At 36.3% G+C, this 16,688-nt stretch overlaps 1 protein-coding gene across 4 annotated transcripts; it reads right to left on the bottom strand.

The window, feature by feature from the left end:
• Positions 1-247: 247 nt before the first annotated feature.
• On the bottom strand, positions 248-14,004 carry LOC139735823 (uncharacterized). Of its 4 annotated transcripts, none has more exons than XM_071646572.1 (6): positions 13,360-14,004; positions 11,554-11,630; positions 9,835-10,212; positions 8,014-8,133; positions 4,580-4,678; positions 248-1,655 (listed from the first exon to the last, which is right to left on the bottom strand). In XM_071646572.1, the coding sequence occupies exons 2-6, from the start codon at positions 11,621-11,623 to the stop codon at positions 1,603-1,605; spliced, it is 720 nt and encodes a 239-aa protein (XP_071502673.1). In that variant the 5' UTR covers positions 11,624-11,630; positions 13,360-14,004; the 3' UTR covers positions 248-1,602. The 4 variants fall into 4 exon arrangements, with proteins under 4 accessions (XP_071502673.1, XP_071502675.1, XP_071502671.1 ...); XM_071646574.1 differs by having other exon boundaries at positions 4,580-4,674; XM_071646570.1 differs by lacking the exon at positions 248-1,655 and having other exon boundaries at positions 4,342-4,678.
• Positions 14,005-16,688: the final 2,684 nt, after the last annotated feature.

The raw sequence follows: 16,688 nt of genomic DNA, 5'->3' as shown, positions 1-16,688 counted from the left end.
GTCTCTATTGGTTTAAATGAAAGACCTTTTACGCACATACAAATTCAACTTCAACTCTCTTATTTTTTTTTACTTTTTTCATAAAAAGAAACTAACGTCCCCTTGAATCAGGAAAATATCCGTATTACATAATCGCAAGTAATGCCGTTAGGTGATTTAATTGTAAACTTCGACTGCAAACAACATCTGGTATAGACGAAAATAGGGCAAACAAACAAACAGAAAATGCAATATTCTACTGCATTTATTCATCTTTTTTAAAATCTCATTTCGGGATAACAATGGCACACAAAATCAGCCATGAATGCCATGAATTGACGTGAACATCAACTTTGTCATCAAACAATATCAACCTTAACAAAAACAAAATGTATCACGAACGAAAATATTTCTTAGCTACTTTATACAATCAGAGCGAGAAAGAGTTCAGAGACGGACATTGTAGGCAAATATCAACGATAGGATAAGTGCCTTGCCTTTCAGAAAATACTTATATCACAAACGTCCTGAATTAATCTCGAAGAAAAAAAAATAGACATGGAAAAGAGAACTTGAGTGGCAATACTGATGAGAGTGCAAGCAGTTTGAACAATTTGCGCTTGTGAGTAGTGTTTTCATTTTGTCCATGACGTGTAGTTAGAATTTATGTCGTGATTAAAATATAATAGCAAACCAGAAGCTGAAGGTAAGATGTGGACATGCGTATGTTATCAAAATATACTGACATGCTAAATTCATAAATATGTACACATTACCTTTCAAAAGCACACGAACTACAATGCAGTATATGATAAAAGCTTATAAAATTGTAGGTTATATCGGCAAAGCTTGTGGAGAACGAGGCCATTTGTTCAGTTTTCATTGTCTCAACATTATGCTATTTCATACTAACAGCTGAACACCCTTATTTGAACCAGCCTGTTTGTATTTTAGAAAACGGCACATGTAACTGAAGTTCAATTCAAATTCAATTATGGTAATTTCAACTTTAACAAAAAGAGAAAAAATGAAACAAAAAAATGATCTCCTTGAATAGCAAAATAAGAATTTTTGTTCCCAGAACGAGAGCCTTTCGAAAAAGATGCATAACATTTTGTTTACTGTTTTATTAACTTCGCTGGTAAGATGTGGATTCTATGAAAATATTGATATGCTTCGCCGTCTTCGCTGTCAACAATTTCTGTGCTATGAATCACACACTTATTGTTTTGCTCATTTCACATTAGTAACAGGGAATATTAACCACGCAAAATAAATTTTTATGACCATCCATATGATGACGTAATCATAGTGGACTGTTTGGACTGTCAATTTAATATCCCTATGTTGTGACAAGTATACATCTGAGGGCGAGGAGATTAAGGCGTTTGAAGCCATGTTTATTGTGTACATTAGATGATTCAGCACGATAATTACAACATTCAATGATGTTGTCTCATGTTGCTAAGACAAACAATATCATAGCATACACTTACCATTTAGTTTTCATTGTTCACTTCTGTCTCCATCATCCTGCAATGTCCCTGGAACATTACCGAGATTATGCCCAATCAAAATCATTCTTCGTTGGGCAACGTGATTTTCCTATTTCCTCCTGCTGGTTCATATTACGCGACGGTTCTGAATCTCCAAATCAGTACAGCTCTCATGAATTCCTATAACATTCAATTAGGGCAATGTGCATTCCAAAGGTAACCATGAGAATCATTTATCGTCCAGAGAATTTGAACTATTATCCTTACGTCATTTGGGGCAAACACGAGGGTTTGGCAACATTCTCACGTTTTCTTGTCAGCGTAAGTAGGTACACTACTAAAATGTCTTCACCCTCCTCTTTGCGATTGATGACTGAAGTGGGACCCTTTACATGCGTGAATGTCACTCACATTGGATCGCCAATTACTGACCAGTTACAATTATATTTGCCTGTTACAAGAGGGGAGAAAATGCTTACACACAACATTGCTCAGTGAGACTAGAGGCTCGAACCCTGCTCCTAACTATCACTGCCCTATCTTTATCTAGCAAGAAGCACTCGTCAGTATCTCAAAGTAATAGACCTTAACCTTCTCGTGTCACTGTTACCGGGTTGTTACCAAGCTACACAAAAGCAAGTGTAATGTGATCTCCTGCAGGGAACCTTTATGTGATCAAAATTTTAGCAAGGCTATCAGAAAAGTCATATCATCATTCAATATGTCTGTTTTATTTATTTTTTATTAATGCATTTATACACCTATTGGGGTTGCGAGATGTATTAGGTTGATTTTGCTCGTGGAAAGTGGTATTCTTAAACATCGTTTCAGCACACTGTCCCTTGAATAGCAGGTGACTGCGTTGCTGAAGCGATTCAGTGCACAAGAAAGGATGTCGATTATTTAACTATAGGAAATCACAGTTCGTACGCACTAATGCAATGATTAGCTCCGTCCACGACGTATGCTTTGATATCTTGTCCCTCTCTTGTGACGGTCAGACCTCTCACAAAGTTAAAGCCACTTCCAAATTTCCCCAGGAAGTTTCCCGTACGAGTGTAGACAAAGACTGTTTCTTCACTAGAATGTGGCAAAAAACGGAAAAACCCACCACCCCGAGCCGTGACGTATATATTGTCATTGTCATCTACGGCCAACCCTCTGCAGTCCCAGATCTTGTCTGAGTGCGTGACATCGATTGTCTGAAGGGCTGTAGGTTTTTCAACATCCCAGATCTGAATTCGTTTGTTTCCGAATTCTGCCACCACCAGATTTTGTTTAGAATTAAATGCAATGAACCAAGGCGTATCCATCCGCCCGAGACTTGACCCCCTGCTTCCTATCTTCGACAAAAAATTTCCATTCGAATCAAAGCAAACAATGCAATGTTTTTTGCCGTCGGAAACGAGTATGTTTCCATTCCGATGCACTGCAATGCCTAATGGTTGTTCGAGATGATTGTATCCGAACGTCTCGTGCTTAATTTTGCTAAAGTTGCGATTGCCTGAAAACTCCACAACACAGCCTTCTCCTATATCCGTCACAACAAATGTGCTTCGAGTGCAAGCAACGCCATATGGCGCGAATGATTTGTAGGGGGAGAAATTTACCATTGGTTCAAAATCCTTGCTGAAAATTTGAACTTGGTGGTAATCCTTGTCTGTCACGATAAAGTTATCTCCATGCTTTATGATATCATGAGGATTGTACATTCGCGGTGAGAAGTGTTTAACTAACCGCCCCTTCAACTGAACGATGACACTTTTGACAAGATCTATGGTGTTTAAGCCACAGACTTTGGCCTTGACCTCGAGTTGCCCCAAGTCCTCTACAAGGATCTTTCTCGAAAACTTCCCGGATTCCATCCGAAATTGCGTAACCTTATCGATCACCTGACCACCTGTCTTCTCTACCCGTAAAGAGACAAGAGGAGCATCAGACGTCTGCCTTCCTGGCACTGTGACCTCAATGGTCATGTGTGATCCGACATGAAGATTTGGAGGCCCTACTGTCAGAGTAGCTTTTTTGACGTCCATTTCGTCTGTAAAGAATAATGCCAGTAAGAAAGACTTTATATAACAGAAATATATAATTACTCTTCGAGTTGCCAAAATATATATCTATCTATTTAAACTATACGATATGTATCTTTTCACAATCTAAATTATTATTCCCATCATTTCTGTAAAATCATGTCACTAACGCGGTTTCTGTCAGTGGGCTTTTCAACGTGTTCTCTGAAATGGTCAACATGCCGCCAAACAAAAATACACGCAACATACTCATGTGCCGCTACACAAGTTATATGAATTGGTCCATTCCTATGTTCAGGAACCTATTAAGCAACCTTCAGATCACAATTCATGAATCCGGTATTTGATAATCTATGTGCATAAAATGTATGCAAAACTGAATCTTGTGGCCCATTGACTGTATGATGAACCTTGTCAATCATCCTGACGATGAAACGCCCCTGTGGGTAACTTTAAATAACCTCAGGCAAGTTCAAGAAGAATGTGAGTAAAAATACAAAATGCTTTTCACACCACTTTCAGCAAAATTGGAAGGTTACATAGACATTATTTCAGAATTATTTAAGTCAAAATGGACAAAAAGATAGTCAATACTTTACATACTCATTGTAATACTCGCAATATCGGAATTAGAATACTCGAGCACTTCAGTCCTTTCCTCAACTTTTTTTTCTTTGAAAAAGCATTGATTGGCCGTGTTAAGCGGGTGACAAAATCGTTGAATCCTATAGACCAATATCAACGTGTGTATTTGTGTGTGTGCGCGTGTGCATATCATATTACATTAACAATCAACGGTCGGCTGTGTTCTTCACTTTATTTTTTAGCTTTTCAAAAACATTATATTTTTCTTTTGGTTCAAGCATTTCCATATTGTATATCACCATTCACCGTGGTAGGTTTTTGAACATAATGTTTTAACAATTCTGAAAATTGTGAGCTCAAATTGTGAGCTTGTTCAAAATAACACACATTTAGCTCGTTTGGTGTCATGCGAGTGGAACAAAATTTCACTAGTGGAAACCTTGATAACAGAAACTGATTTTGCTCTCTTTTTACTTGTGTACATACCCTCCTCTACTCCGGCAAGACACGGAACCGATGCCTGCATCTCTTCGTCATTGCCATCAGGGTTTGCTCGTACGTTCCTTTTAACTGCTGCGAGCCTGTCTAAATACGTATAAAGTTATGTCATTATCAAAGTGCTGCAATAAAAAAAAATTTTTTTTTTAAATAAATAGATAAGTAAAGAAATACATTCCACATCCCCCTTCATTTGAGCAATTCAGATTGGGAAGATGAACTCGCTATAACACAGATAACTTGTTGCATGATTTCATGACTTTTTTTTTTCAACAAGCAAGAAATAATATGTGACCCTGCATGACAAAACCAACAAAACATCGCCAAACAGAGACTTTTAGTTTAGTGATCAAGTGCAGACTATGCGTTATAAAATGATTTATAACTTAAATTCACTCTCCTAACCCATCTAAATATTGGATAGAAAGGACAAACGCTGGAAAAGTAAAAGCTCTGAGGTTAATGGTCTATTCAAAAGATAAATCTGTACCCCCCCCCCCCCAAAAAAAAAAAAACAGAACAAAACAAAACAAAACAGGATATGACCCACCGGATCAACAACAATAAAGAAATATTCAGATTATCTTGGTAATAAACATACTCTATCAACACATTCTTTCCACGATTGATGCCAATTTTCAAAGCAGTAGCATTATTCTCTCAGACGTTATTAATGTTTAAAATGAAGAGTGCGCACAGGATGTTGAAGAAAGGAAAAGGGGGGCTGTTAGACATTCCTGATCTCGCTAGTTTACAAAAAAAAAAGAAAAAAGAAAAAGAAAACTCCTTGAAAACACACTCTCCCATTCATCTTATGATCCCAAACGTATGTATAATGTAGACGAAAAGCTCTTTCAGAAAATATGAAAAACTCAAGATTGACTTGGTTGACCTCTTTCACCCTTTTGTGTCCTCACATAAAATCAAGAGGTTGCTTTTTGTTGGTTTTGTGATGCACGGTCACATATACCGTGTGGTAGACAGAATATTCCCCCGAAAGAACAAAATATGAAGTTAATGCTAGAATTATTCAGGATTACTTTTTCATCATTTTAATACCATAGTAAATAATACCACTTGTGTATGTATCTCTCTCTTCCTCTCTCGCTCTAACATCCTCTCTCTTCTTATATATATATATATATATATATATATATATATATATATATATATATATAATGTGTATGTGTGTGTATGTGTGTGACCATACACCACAAACCAACAAAAAGTCGCCAGACTTGGTTTTGTATACGATAGGGCAGATTCTGAAAGAACAAACTTTATGCTTTAAAATGATGTTTGTCATGAATGTACACACTGGTAGATATATGATGTATTGTACCGTTACTAAGGATTGGTATAGTATTGGTGGAGATGTGGATTGTGTTTTTAAAACTTTTATGTGAGATACAAAGAAACCACTTTTGTATTAGGACAGAGCAGTGTAAGAGGAATTCAAAGTATATTTGATGAAAATCGGTTTTGGAATGGCTGAAACGTCCAAAAACTATGACAAGCTCTTTCGCATGTCATAGTAAGCATTTCACTTAAAAGTGTTAGAAACCTGAAGTTTGGTTTCAACCAAAGCTATACAATCTCGTTAATGTCTGTATGTATGCAGTTGATGGAGAAGTGTCTATTTGTTATAGCTACAGTACAGGCATGTGGAAGGGAAGAGCTCACCCCATCCAGAATGTTCTATAGGATATGCCTACACATTTGCCTAAACGTTGCAATACATGAAATCTACAGCACATGTTTACCTGATTGCCTGTAGCCCAGAGTGATTTGAAGTTATTATTATTATTCTTTTTTGGTATGATGTCATGCACATAACTACAAAGTGAGTCAGGGTATCTAGAAGGGTCTTAAAATCACATGTAGCCCCGGGTTTGAGAGAATTACAGCATCTTCAAGAAAGGGTGAAGGGACCTAAAGCCACATACATTCTGAAGTAGGCAGAGTACCGAACCCCTCTGCTTTGGAGAGTTACGTCACTCCTGGCTCTGAAGCAACTCGTTATAGTTAATCCTGAGTTACCTGCTGATCTGCAATGATTGTGGAGATAATGCCTGGGAGGCATTTTGTCTGCGGCAACGAAGAATTGTTTCGCTGTACATTGGTGACCGACTCCATTTTCATGTTTATAGATATTGTTATATTGAAGTGGTGACGGGCTTGATCCCTAGCTGGATATTATTTGCTGGATTATCATTCACAAATTTACTGGACATGGCCGTCACAACGTCAAAATTCTCCATTGATTTACTTCGGAGGGGTTATTCCACCCTGCATCAAGGGTCATTCATCTGTGCATTAGACATCATCTTTGGGCATTTCCAGGGGATTACATGGAACTTAAGATGACTACATCCGACTCTTCATTATGTAAGTGATCACAGTATTATAATAAATATTGTATTGTAGTGACAGATATGTATTCTATATACTGGCAATACTACTGTTAATTAAACAACCTGAACATTAATTTATTTGTTCTTTTATGCGAGCATTTTCAGTGTGATTTTGGTCGTAATTTTTTTCACTCAATTCAAATGGACTCTCTTATCTATTTTAAAATCACCAGGAAAGAAACAACATACTCAAGAAAGTGTGTACAGAAACTATGGAGTATAAGGTCTAATATTACCAAGTCGTGCTCTGTGCAATCAATGGGACAAAATCAGGTCAGGTTGTAAAACTCCATTGCAACAACAACGGAGGGTTTATCGTACAAAGCATATCAAATGAAGTATGCTCTAATGACATATACTTTCCATTAGTGGCACAAAAAAAAAAAACAACAGCAGCACCATCCTTTCAAAAGTTATTGGAGTAAGTTTGAAAGTGAAGTGTGTTTAAAGATTTTTTCTAAGAAATAATCATAATAACAATAATAATACATAACATTTATAAAGCGCTTGATATCATATTTCTAAGCGCTGGGGAAAACAAAGATAGAAATGAAACGAGGCTTCTAAAAAATGCTTTAAAAAATCACTCTTGTTTCATAACTCCAAGAATTTAGAATTATGCAGAAGAGGAACTGCGTTTTTAGATAATACGTACAGTATAAACTCCAGATTGACTAGATTGACCCTTTTCCCTTCCTTTTAGTCCTCATGTAAAATCAGGGCTTGTGACCTTTTGTTGATTTTGTAATGCACGGTCACATATTATGTATAAACATGTTCATATGACACTGTGAATTTGCATTTGACTCAAATGAATAGCTTTCAAATACTAGCCGCCATACTCCAGCATCCTCCCTGCATATACGCTTGCTTATGTTATATTTCTACATTCAGATAAATGACTATTCTAGTAAACACACAGACATACACACAAACAACCAAGTTCGACCTGTCTTTAGTTTGACTTTACCTCGGAAAAAAAAAAACTATCTTCGTAAAGGATCTCACCTCTTTTTCTGATGACAATAACGACCAGGACAATAGATGAAACTGTAAACAGGGCGATCCCGAGAGAGATGTATAAAATAGTTTGATATGCGATTGATGCTGGATCTTCAGTGATACCGCCTGAAAAACATGGACATTATGTAAATATTTTCAGATCCACATCTGCTTAATAAATAATATTATTCTACCTTTTGACCTTATCATTAAATATTGTTAATTTCTTCTTCTTTTTTTGTCTTACTTTTTGAAGATATTTTCATTTCTTCGCTTCTTTTTTTTAAATCATCTCTATTTAACTGGCAATAACTTATATGCTTTAATCATGGAAGAGGATCCTGATTTGATGTGAAAGGAATGGGTTATATGAGATTGCGATTTGTACATCACGACAATCAGGGATGTAATATTCGAACATCACCAGTGTATTTGGATGCGTACAACCAATCTGCATCATAATTATATACGAATACATTCAAACATGTCATATCGGCCACCTGTCTATAGCGGCCACCTGCTTATAGCTAGAAACTGCCGTATTATACACGTAGAACTAAAAAAATATAGCGGTCAGCTGTCTAACGTAGCCAGCGGCCCTCATTTTATACCCAGTGTTGAATTTCCAACTGCGTGTGGCGTTAAATCAGCCATGAATACGTTAGCGTAGTTACGTGCATTGGGTAAATTCTACTGAGTCAAAGCTCAGTCGGAATCACAGAGACATGATCGACAAATGCAGTTAAACTTGACTGTAGATCTAGCCTTCAGTAAAGCTACCCTGAATAGTTGTTCCAAATGGAAAGACAATTCCTAATAACGAATACTGACTAATTAGTAATTAAAAACACTTCGAATAAGGATAATTATTATGATATTGGTCTGCTTCTTGTATTGCTTGTTGTTACGTCAGCTTCACGCGTTATCGATCTCCTCGAACTCTTTCATACCAAACTGATACCAACCAGGTCCTCAAGCTCGAAATTTTATTCTAAAAATCAAAAGAATAGAAGTTGGCTAAAGCGAAATTTAAAATGACGTAAATTGTAATGTAATAATGCATATTACGTGTGTTACATTGTGCTTTGCAAGCCAGATACAGTCGACGACTTGCCAAGTTTGCATATTCTGCTGAAACGCATAATTAACCCTCCCAAACTGATCTAATCGTCAAATGGCATTGCACAATGAAAGCATTTATCATGATTCCATTCCCGTCACGTGTAGATTGCAATTGTTATGGTGACTGTCTATCAAGTGGGAATTGCTACTGAATTCTAAGTTTCTGTCGCTGTTTTGTGTGCAAAGGTCATGTCTTTCCAATATTGGAGCTACTAGTCATTTGAAAGAAAAACGCTCATAGATTGGTTAACAATAACGTCAAGCTTTAGTAGCTTGGCTTTCTGTCTACAACTTTGCTTACAACATAATTATCCAGGGTAACAACAATCTATACAAGTTACATAGATATGAAAAACTTAATATTTTCCGGAAGCATGACTACGTTCCTGCCTGGATATAACAATGGCACATAAAGAGTTAAAGCTCTTCATGCTAACTTATTTGTTGGGTTTTTTTTTCTAGAAATTGGAATAACATGCGGTATTCCATGCTATTATATACCTGCAAGTGTTGACATTCAAAATGGCTATTGACCTGTCTATAGTTGCACCTGTCCATACATAGGGGTCGCTTTTGTCGTTTCCCATTAGGTGGCCGCTATAGGCAAGTTTTACTCTACTATATATTTTTTTTTACTTAAGTTCACATCAAGTCATGATTATTCGACATGCATACAAAATAAAAATGAAGGCAAATTGCCTTTACCCGAGTCGCTGTTGTTTGCCACGATAAGAATGGTAACATTGTCAAGGAATTTCAGGCTGTCAACAGTAAGTCCGCACTGGTAGCATCCTGAATCTCCCTGGGAAACGTTCACAAGTGTCAGGTCGAAATTGACATCCAGGAGAAGTCGGGATTTAAATTCAGGGGTCACACTAGCCCCGAATTCAATGACTCCATAGGCAGGCCACTCGGTTGTAAGCGTTTCGAATCTTTGGTCCCTGCACATTTGCAATGGATCTTCTGAATTGGCATACTGCCAGAACTGCACTACGACTTCACCAGCAGCTTCAAGAGCGCATCTTAATGTCACATCTTGACCCGGATCTGATTCTATTGCATATTGCGATGCCGCATACACCACTGGTTATTTAGGAGGGAAAATGAATAAGATAAAAATTTGTAATCGCTTATCAGTATACACGAGACTCAAAATCGATGGCAAAGATGAAAAGCATGGATAATTCCGTCGAGACATTATCTATATATAGAAATGTTCAAAGGAAAAGAATGCCATAACCTATAGATTTTGACATTATCAAAGCTTAGCTTCGGATGTCATTCACTAACATTTCGTTACTGTGCGTCAGCGTTTGGAATACTTATTGACATAGTACTATTGCCATTACTACATGCTTTCAAAATATACACTTATGCGATGTTGGCCAACTGTTTCCCCAACAGATATCACCTGAACTGATTTTGAGAACATAGACTACTCGTAGGACCATGTAGTATTACTATTTTGTAAGGCAAGGTGTTTTGTCTGTCTGGGATCCTTGTATTGATTGCTTTGTTGAAATGGTATTAAAGTGTGAAAGTAAAACACGACAGGTCTTTCCCCAGTTATGGTGTGGACAATTGTCTTTCAAAATATTTCATATGATTAAGAAAACACTGAACATGTTTATTTGCTGACGGTTCATCAACTGCATCATTTCATTAACAAACGTTTTCTCATTTCATATTACACATACGACTGCGTTACTAAACTTCGCATTTCCCAAGATGCAAAACTGTATGTACAAAACATTATGTATTTTGTAAGCTTGTATCTCAACATCTACGATTACCGGATAGTGATATGATTTTAGTTTATATCATAAAGGGGAAAAAACCGAGATAAGGATGATGAAAGCAACATTTGACAGTAATTAATGCCACACATAAACTGTTCAAATGTAACATTCTGGAGAAGGGGTTTCAAATTGAAGATGTAATCAGAGTACGCTATGAATTTATTCATAATTCAATAGAAATCACATCGAAGTTTACTAGAATAACATTATCCTAAAACCCTGAAATTCTAGCTTGGAGAAGATATGAACACAAAGGAATGAAATCCAAAAGTAGAATTTCAACGTATTTATGGAGAATCTATAGGATGCATTAACAAAATTATTCAAAGACACACACACGTCATCAACAACAACAACAACAAAACAACAGTAATCTCTTGAGCTTAAAGGGATTATATTGTATTGTAGTGTAGTGTATTGTTTTTATTCTATTTTATTGTATTGTATTGTATTGGTCGAGATGAGAATATCGCTTAACTTTTTGCGAGATTCGAAGAAACTACTAATGAAATATTACCCAGCATACCAAAAAATAGGAATTCAAAGTTTAAAATTGTTGAAATGAAAATCGGTTCGGGTACATCCAAAAACAATGTAAAAAAAAAAAAAAAAAAAAAAGTCTTACCTTGGAGAGCAAAAATGATGATCACAAGTGAAGTTCTGCTCACTGCCATTGTATTGCCAGAATTGTCCATGAGAAACCTGCAGAGTAGGTATCGTTTAATGTGTTTGCATTTGACATATTTTGTACTTATCACATACTTACTTGTCCAAATTAATAGTGTTTTGGGATATCAATGTTACTCGACACTGTTTTAGAAGTAGTGTGACTTCATATCATGAACTTGCAGCAGCATAACCAAGTAAAGTCACTTCGTGGCGCACACTTAAAAGTAAATTTTGCAGTTGGTTGGAAATAAATGTGTCTAGAATAAGTAGACCCTATGTTACTTCAAAATACAAAGAAGGCGCATTACTGATGGTATGCCTCACATTATTTGGAACTTGGCATATAGTATGATAGATATCTAAATAGGAATGTGTTAGAGAGAAAATTCAGATGCTGCGCACTGTTGATGAACACGCAGGATCGTCACTCTGCGTCAACCTGCACTAGGACGTTGGGTGTACATACACAGCGCAGTGACGGGCTCAATGTGATTTCGGAATGTAGTCTATTTCAGCTGATCTTCTGAAAGAAAATTACTCATCAGGAAGGTTCGAATCGAAAGATTTGTTATTAATTTATGACCACACGCACAAACACACACACACACACACACACACACACACAAATGTTTGTGCCTTGTTATTATCTGGCTACATGATTCCGGATATGACGTTGTAGGCCTATGTGTAGTGCTGGTATATTGAAATGTACTTTAATGGCATTGCGGGGAAAATGGATGCAGACCCGGGACAGTGCTTACACTGCAAAGCCGATTATTTGTCCATTATTTAACATTATGTGTAATTTTTGGTGGAGGCAATGAATTGAGACACATCACTAAGAAAGTAATCTGTAGTTCGTAGGATTGAAATAGGAATGTATTTTCATCAAGGGAATGTGTGGAGCAAATCTTGAATAGCTAAAGATTACAAACTTTATGGAAAATATCATCATATTATTGAATAAACTAGGTGTTTTTTTTTTTATTCCGTTTGCTCTTCCGACCAGGTACAAAGTTTGGATTACTAAAATTATAAACACACAAAAACATACAGGAATGGCGATACATCCTGACATGTCCTTCCCCTGAACGGTGTCCCTCCATTACATCTGATACAAATTCCGTATGTTCCACCAGAACTGTGGGCCGCATCGTTGAATTTCTTTTTTCTTTTTGATTTTTTTTCTTTTTTTTTTTGAGTGACAAAAGCTCAGTTAAATCGGAGGGGATATCCCACCACCATCTGACCTGACCTTCGCGCGGAGATCAATGTGGGGATAGTCAATGAATTCCAGCATATTCCACAACTGTTCTTACTGTTTGAATGCCAGATCACTGATTTTCAGATTTATTTCTGAAAATGCAAAATTTTCCTTCTGTTTAATGCCCCCCCAAACTTAGTCTCCTCATTCATTCCCTTATATACATACAGATTCTGGCCTGTGAAACGGATCGACGCCCCAGTTGACATGTGTTCATGAGAAATAGAAAAAAAAGTCCACATTTATGAATAACAGTCTTATTTCTTGTGAGTATAACACAAAATCAGCTGCACTTCTTGACATAAATTGTAAAAAATGGTGAAAAAGTGTGCGTCCATTATAATCCCATTAATGCATCAGCGACTAATTGCACAGCAAAACTTTCATCATTTTAGATTATTTCTGTTAATCTCTTTCAACTCAACAAAGTACATGCCACCATTATCAAACACAATACAAAGACAAAAAACAGGTCTGGAAATGTATCTGAGTTATTACCTTTTCTTAAAGTCCGAACGGAAATTTCTAAGCAGTGGAAAACCAACGGTGTCTCGTGGCGTTTCTGCAGTTTATCAATGATTCCATTGCAGGTACTGTATGTGAATATCACCCCATGTGCTTTTATTGGCCTTCTTTTTTTTTGTAAAGACACGGGTATTTCCACTACTCCTCACTGTTGATACGACGTACACATAATCAAAAGGGCGTTTGCAAAGCGTCAGTTTTTTTTTCTTTGATAAGGTTATACTTGCAAGCACATTGTCCTTATCGTATGTTCATTATCTTGCCCTAACTGATTACCGAAGTGGTCAAAGTCTCTTTTCCACATAAATCGCAATTTCAAGTACGTAACAAAGAGGTAAACATTCAAAGTACAGAAGAGCGTACCCTTCCCAATACAAAGTTTGCAAGGTAGTTTCAACAAATTCATACATGCGAATAACGCTGTTAGGTTTCCCTCGAAGACATCAGTCAAAATCAATGCTACGATATTCACATGAAAGAGAGTGTGAGAGAAAAAGGAAAGATGTTAAAGCAGACTACCGTGGTGCTTTCACTGAGAATGGCCACGTGAATTTGAACATGTTGCATTACTGACATTAATTTGAGGGAGTTAAATAATTGTTTTCCCCATTTTCCAATGTTCACTGATGGTAAAAATTTATGTGCAATGGATATCTAGAAGATATATTGCAATAAAGCTTAACGCCTAAGCCAAAAAAGAAAGACAGTTTATTGCAGAAATTTGATGAATACCAACAAAATGGTTGAAGGCTCAAAAGAGAGAGAGAAAAAAAACCCCGAAAGCACGTATTCCAACAAACGGCCTTTGCCATGATTCCTGCGTCATAATAGCCATATGCATGCATGCCTATAGTTTAACAGTTGTATTGTTTGTTATTATCCATGTCTAGTCATATCGAATGCATCGTTATTTGGACCATAAGGTATTGATATAACTGCAGCTATATATTCGATTTTAGGTGATATGCGTAGAAGTTATATACAACATAAATAAGTTGGGAGTTATCCAGAAATGGTTACAATTTACCTTGCACTAAAAATCTAGAGCAGCAGCAGCTCTACATCTGAGAAAGTTACAGTCTATATTTTGCCCAATTTATAAATTTCTATTTTGACCATGATTGTTCTGCCTTTGCATACGGTAAATTGGAGTTTTAGAATAACGGACAAATGTGGTTGGTTCTGAAGACGGCTTTGAAACAGTAAGATGAGCTGTTGCTCTCAAAACATATTGTTCAAGTTAAAATAAATAAATTGGATTGTCTTCTCTATGAGTATAAAAAGGTTTGACAAAACGGAGAAAGTTGACAAAAGAATTATGTAATCATCAAAAAATAGTTTATCATGTTATTCAAGGGAAATCTCGGTCGCAATAGTGTATAACAGGTTTCAGATTTATATAACACTTCCATAAAAATCAACATATAACAGAAATAAACAGCATTACAATCGATAAGATGACTTGAAAACATTAGTATTACAAAAACATGCATGACAAATACAACAATACACAATGTGTGGATAGTGTTAACCCTAAAAAGGCCGGGGGGTTGAGTCAACCCCCCCCCCCCCCTCGACATTTTTCGCCAACAACCCGCCGTGCGAAATTTTTTGACCGCGCCGTTCGCTGACTTTTTTACTTTCAAGTTTCGCGCATCTTTTGACACCATTTTCGCGAAAATCGTGGCATACCGTTACGACGCTGCATAACGTTTTATATATGCCTGTCAGACCGAAAATGGCTCAAAAACGTGATTTTGTGTATAAAGTCTATGCAAATGGAGTTTTCTCTTCTTATTCATAAAATATGATTATTTTCGCTATTATAGGCTGAAACTATTTAAATTTAGCACAATTATGCTTGATATAGGTTATGTCATAAATTTTGCGGAAAAAATGATAAAACCAGAGGTCGAAAAAACAAAGAAATACATAAGAAATTCATTAAAAAAATAATATACATAAGAAATTGATTTTGATACCAATTTTTTTTTCTAAGTACATTGTTAGGAATGCTACAAAGAATGTTTTCACCAAAAATTAGGATTCTAGGAGCTCTGATTTCGGATTTTCTAGAGCAAAATGTAGGAATTTCTGCATATATTAGCATAATTAATCATTATGACAGAAAATTCCATTTCTTTTTGTATAGCTTGGTAAATTACGCCACAGGTAATGCACGTGGCATATTTCATGGCGATTGCGCGATCGATGGCCGAGATCTAAGGGGGGGGGGGGTTGAATCAACCCCTCCCCGGCCACAGAACACCCACAAAAGCCCGGCCTGGTTAGGGTAAAGAAACAAGCAGGAATTCACAGCCTTACATTTAAACCTGTTTAAAAAATGAGTATATGAATATAAGAACGACCCAAGTCCATGGAAGACCATTTCGAGTAAACTTAAAAAAACTTCATATCTTTTTTATTTGTCCAATAATATTCTATCTAACTGTGATGGGAAGGCAACATCGTTTATACAAATTAGAACATATAGTTATTATTATGACAATTAATATTTACATTTATTTTTGTGGAGAGGCCATTTTGTGTGATGGACTTGGGTCGTCCTTTGATTCATATGGACTTGGGTCGTTCTTTAGTGATTCATATACATGATATTTTGCTATAGAGATGAGAGAAGGACGAGAGAGGGCGCTATAATATGAATGTAAGAATGACCCAAGTCCTTCATTCTTACATTCATATAAGATTTAAGTCATTTATTTCAGGCACTTCCGGGAGTAATTAGGATTTATCATTTATACACAAGATGAGTCCATGCATAAGCTACAATTTCCCATGTCAAACTGAATTTTGCCAAAAGTTGGATTTGGGTCGTTCTTATATTCATATACTCAAATATACATTTTAAAGAATCATATAATCAAAAATATCTTTGACTTTGACTGAATAAAACATATAAATTTTAGAAAATTGAAGCTTGATTATACACACCTATATACATACATACATACATATACACACACAAACATATAGGGGTCTACGCATACATACACGCACACACACAAGCAGCCAAACAATCAGAATATTTAAAAGGCATATCTTGTATCTCCTTTGGAATGATCACAATGCTGCTTCGAAAATCAGGAGGAATTCCGTTCCATATTTTAGGTCCATTGATAGATATCGAGTTTGTTTGAGACAGCAAGGTTCTGACAAAAGCAACAACATATATAATACCATTTCCCATATCATATCTACAATTTATATATAAGCTCAAATAATCAAATAAACTTTTAGGAATAATAACGTTAAAACACAAATACATAAATATTACTCTC

This window comes from Diadema antillarum, unplaced genomic scaffold, assembly GCF_040938485.1.
Source record: "Diadema antillarum isolate AM-2024a unplaced genomic scaffold, OU_Dant_1.0 seq00000602_RagTag, whole genome shotgun sequence".
NCBI lineage: Eukaryota > Metazoa > Echinodermata > Echinoidea > Diadematoida > Diadematidae > Diadema > Diadema antillarum.
This window is presented reverse-complemented; position numbering and strand designations above follow the sequence as displayed.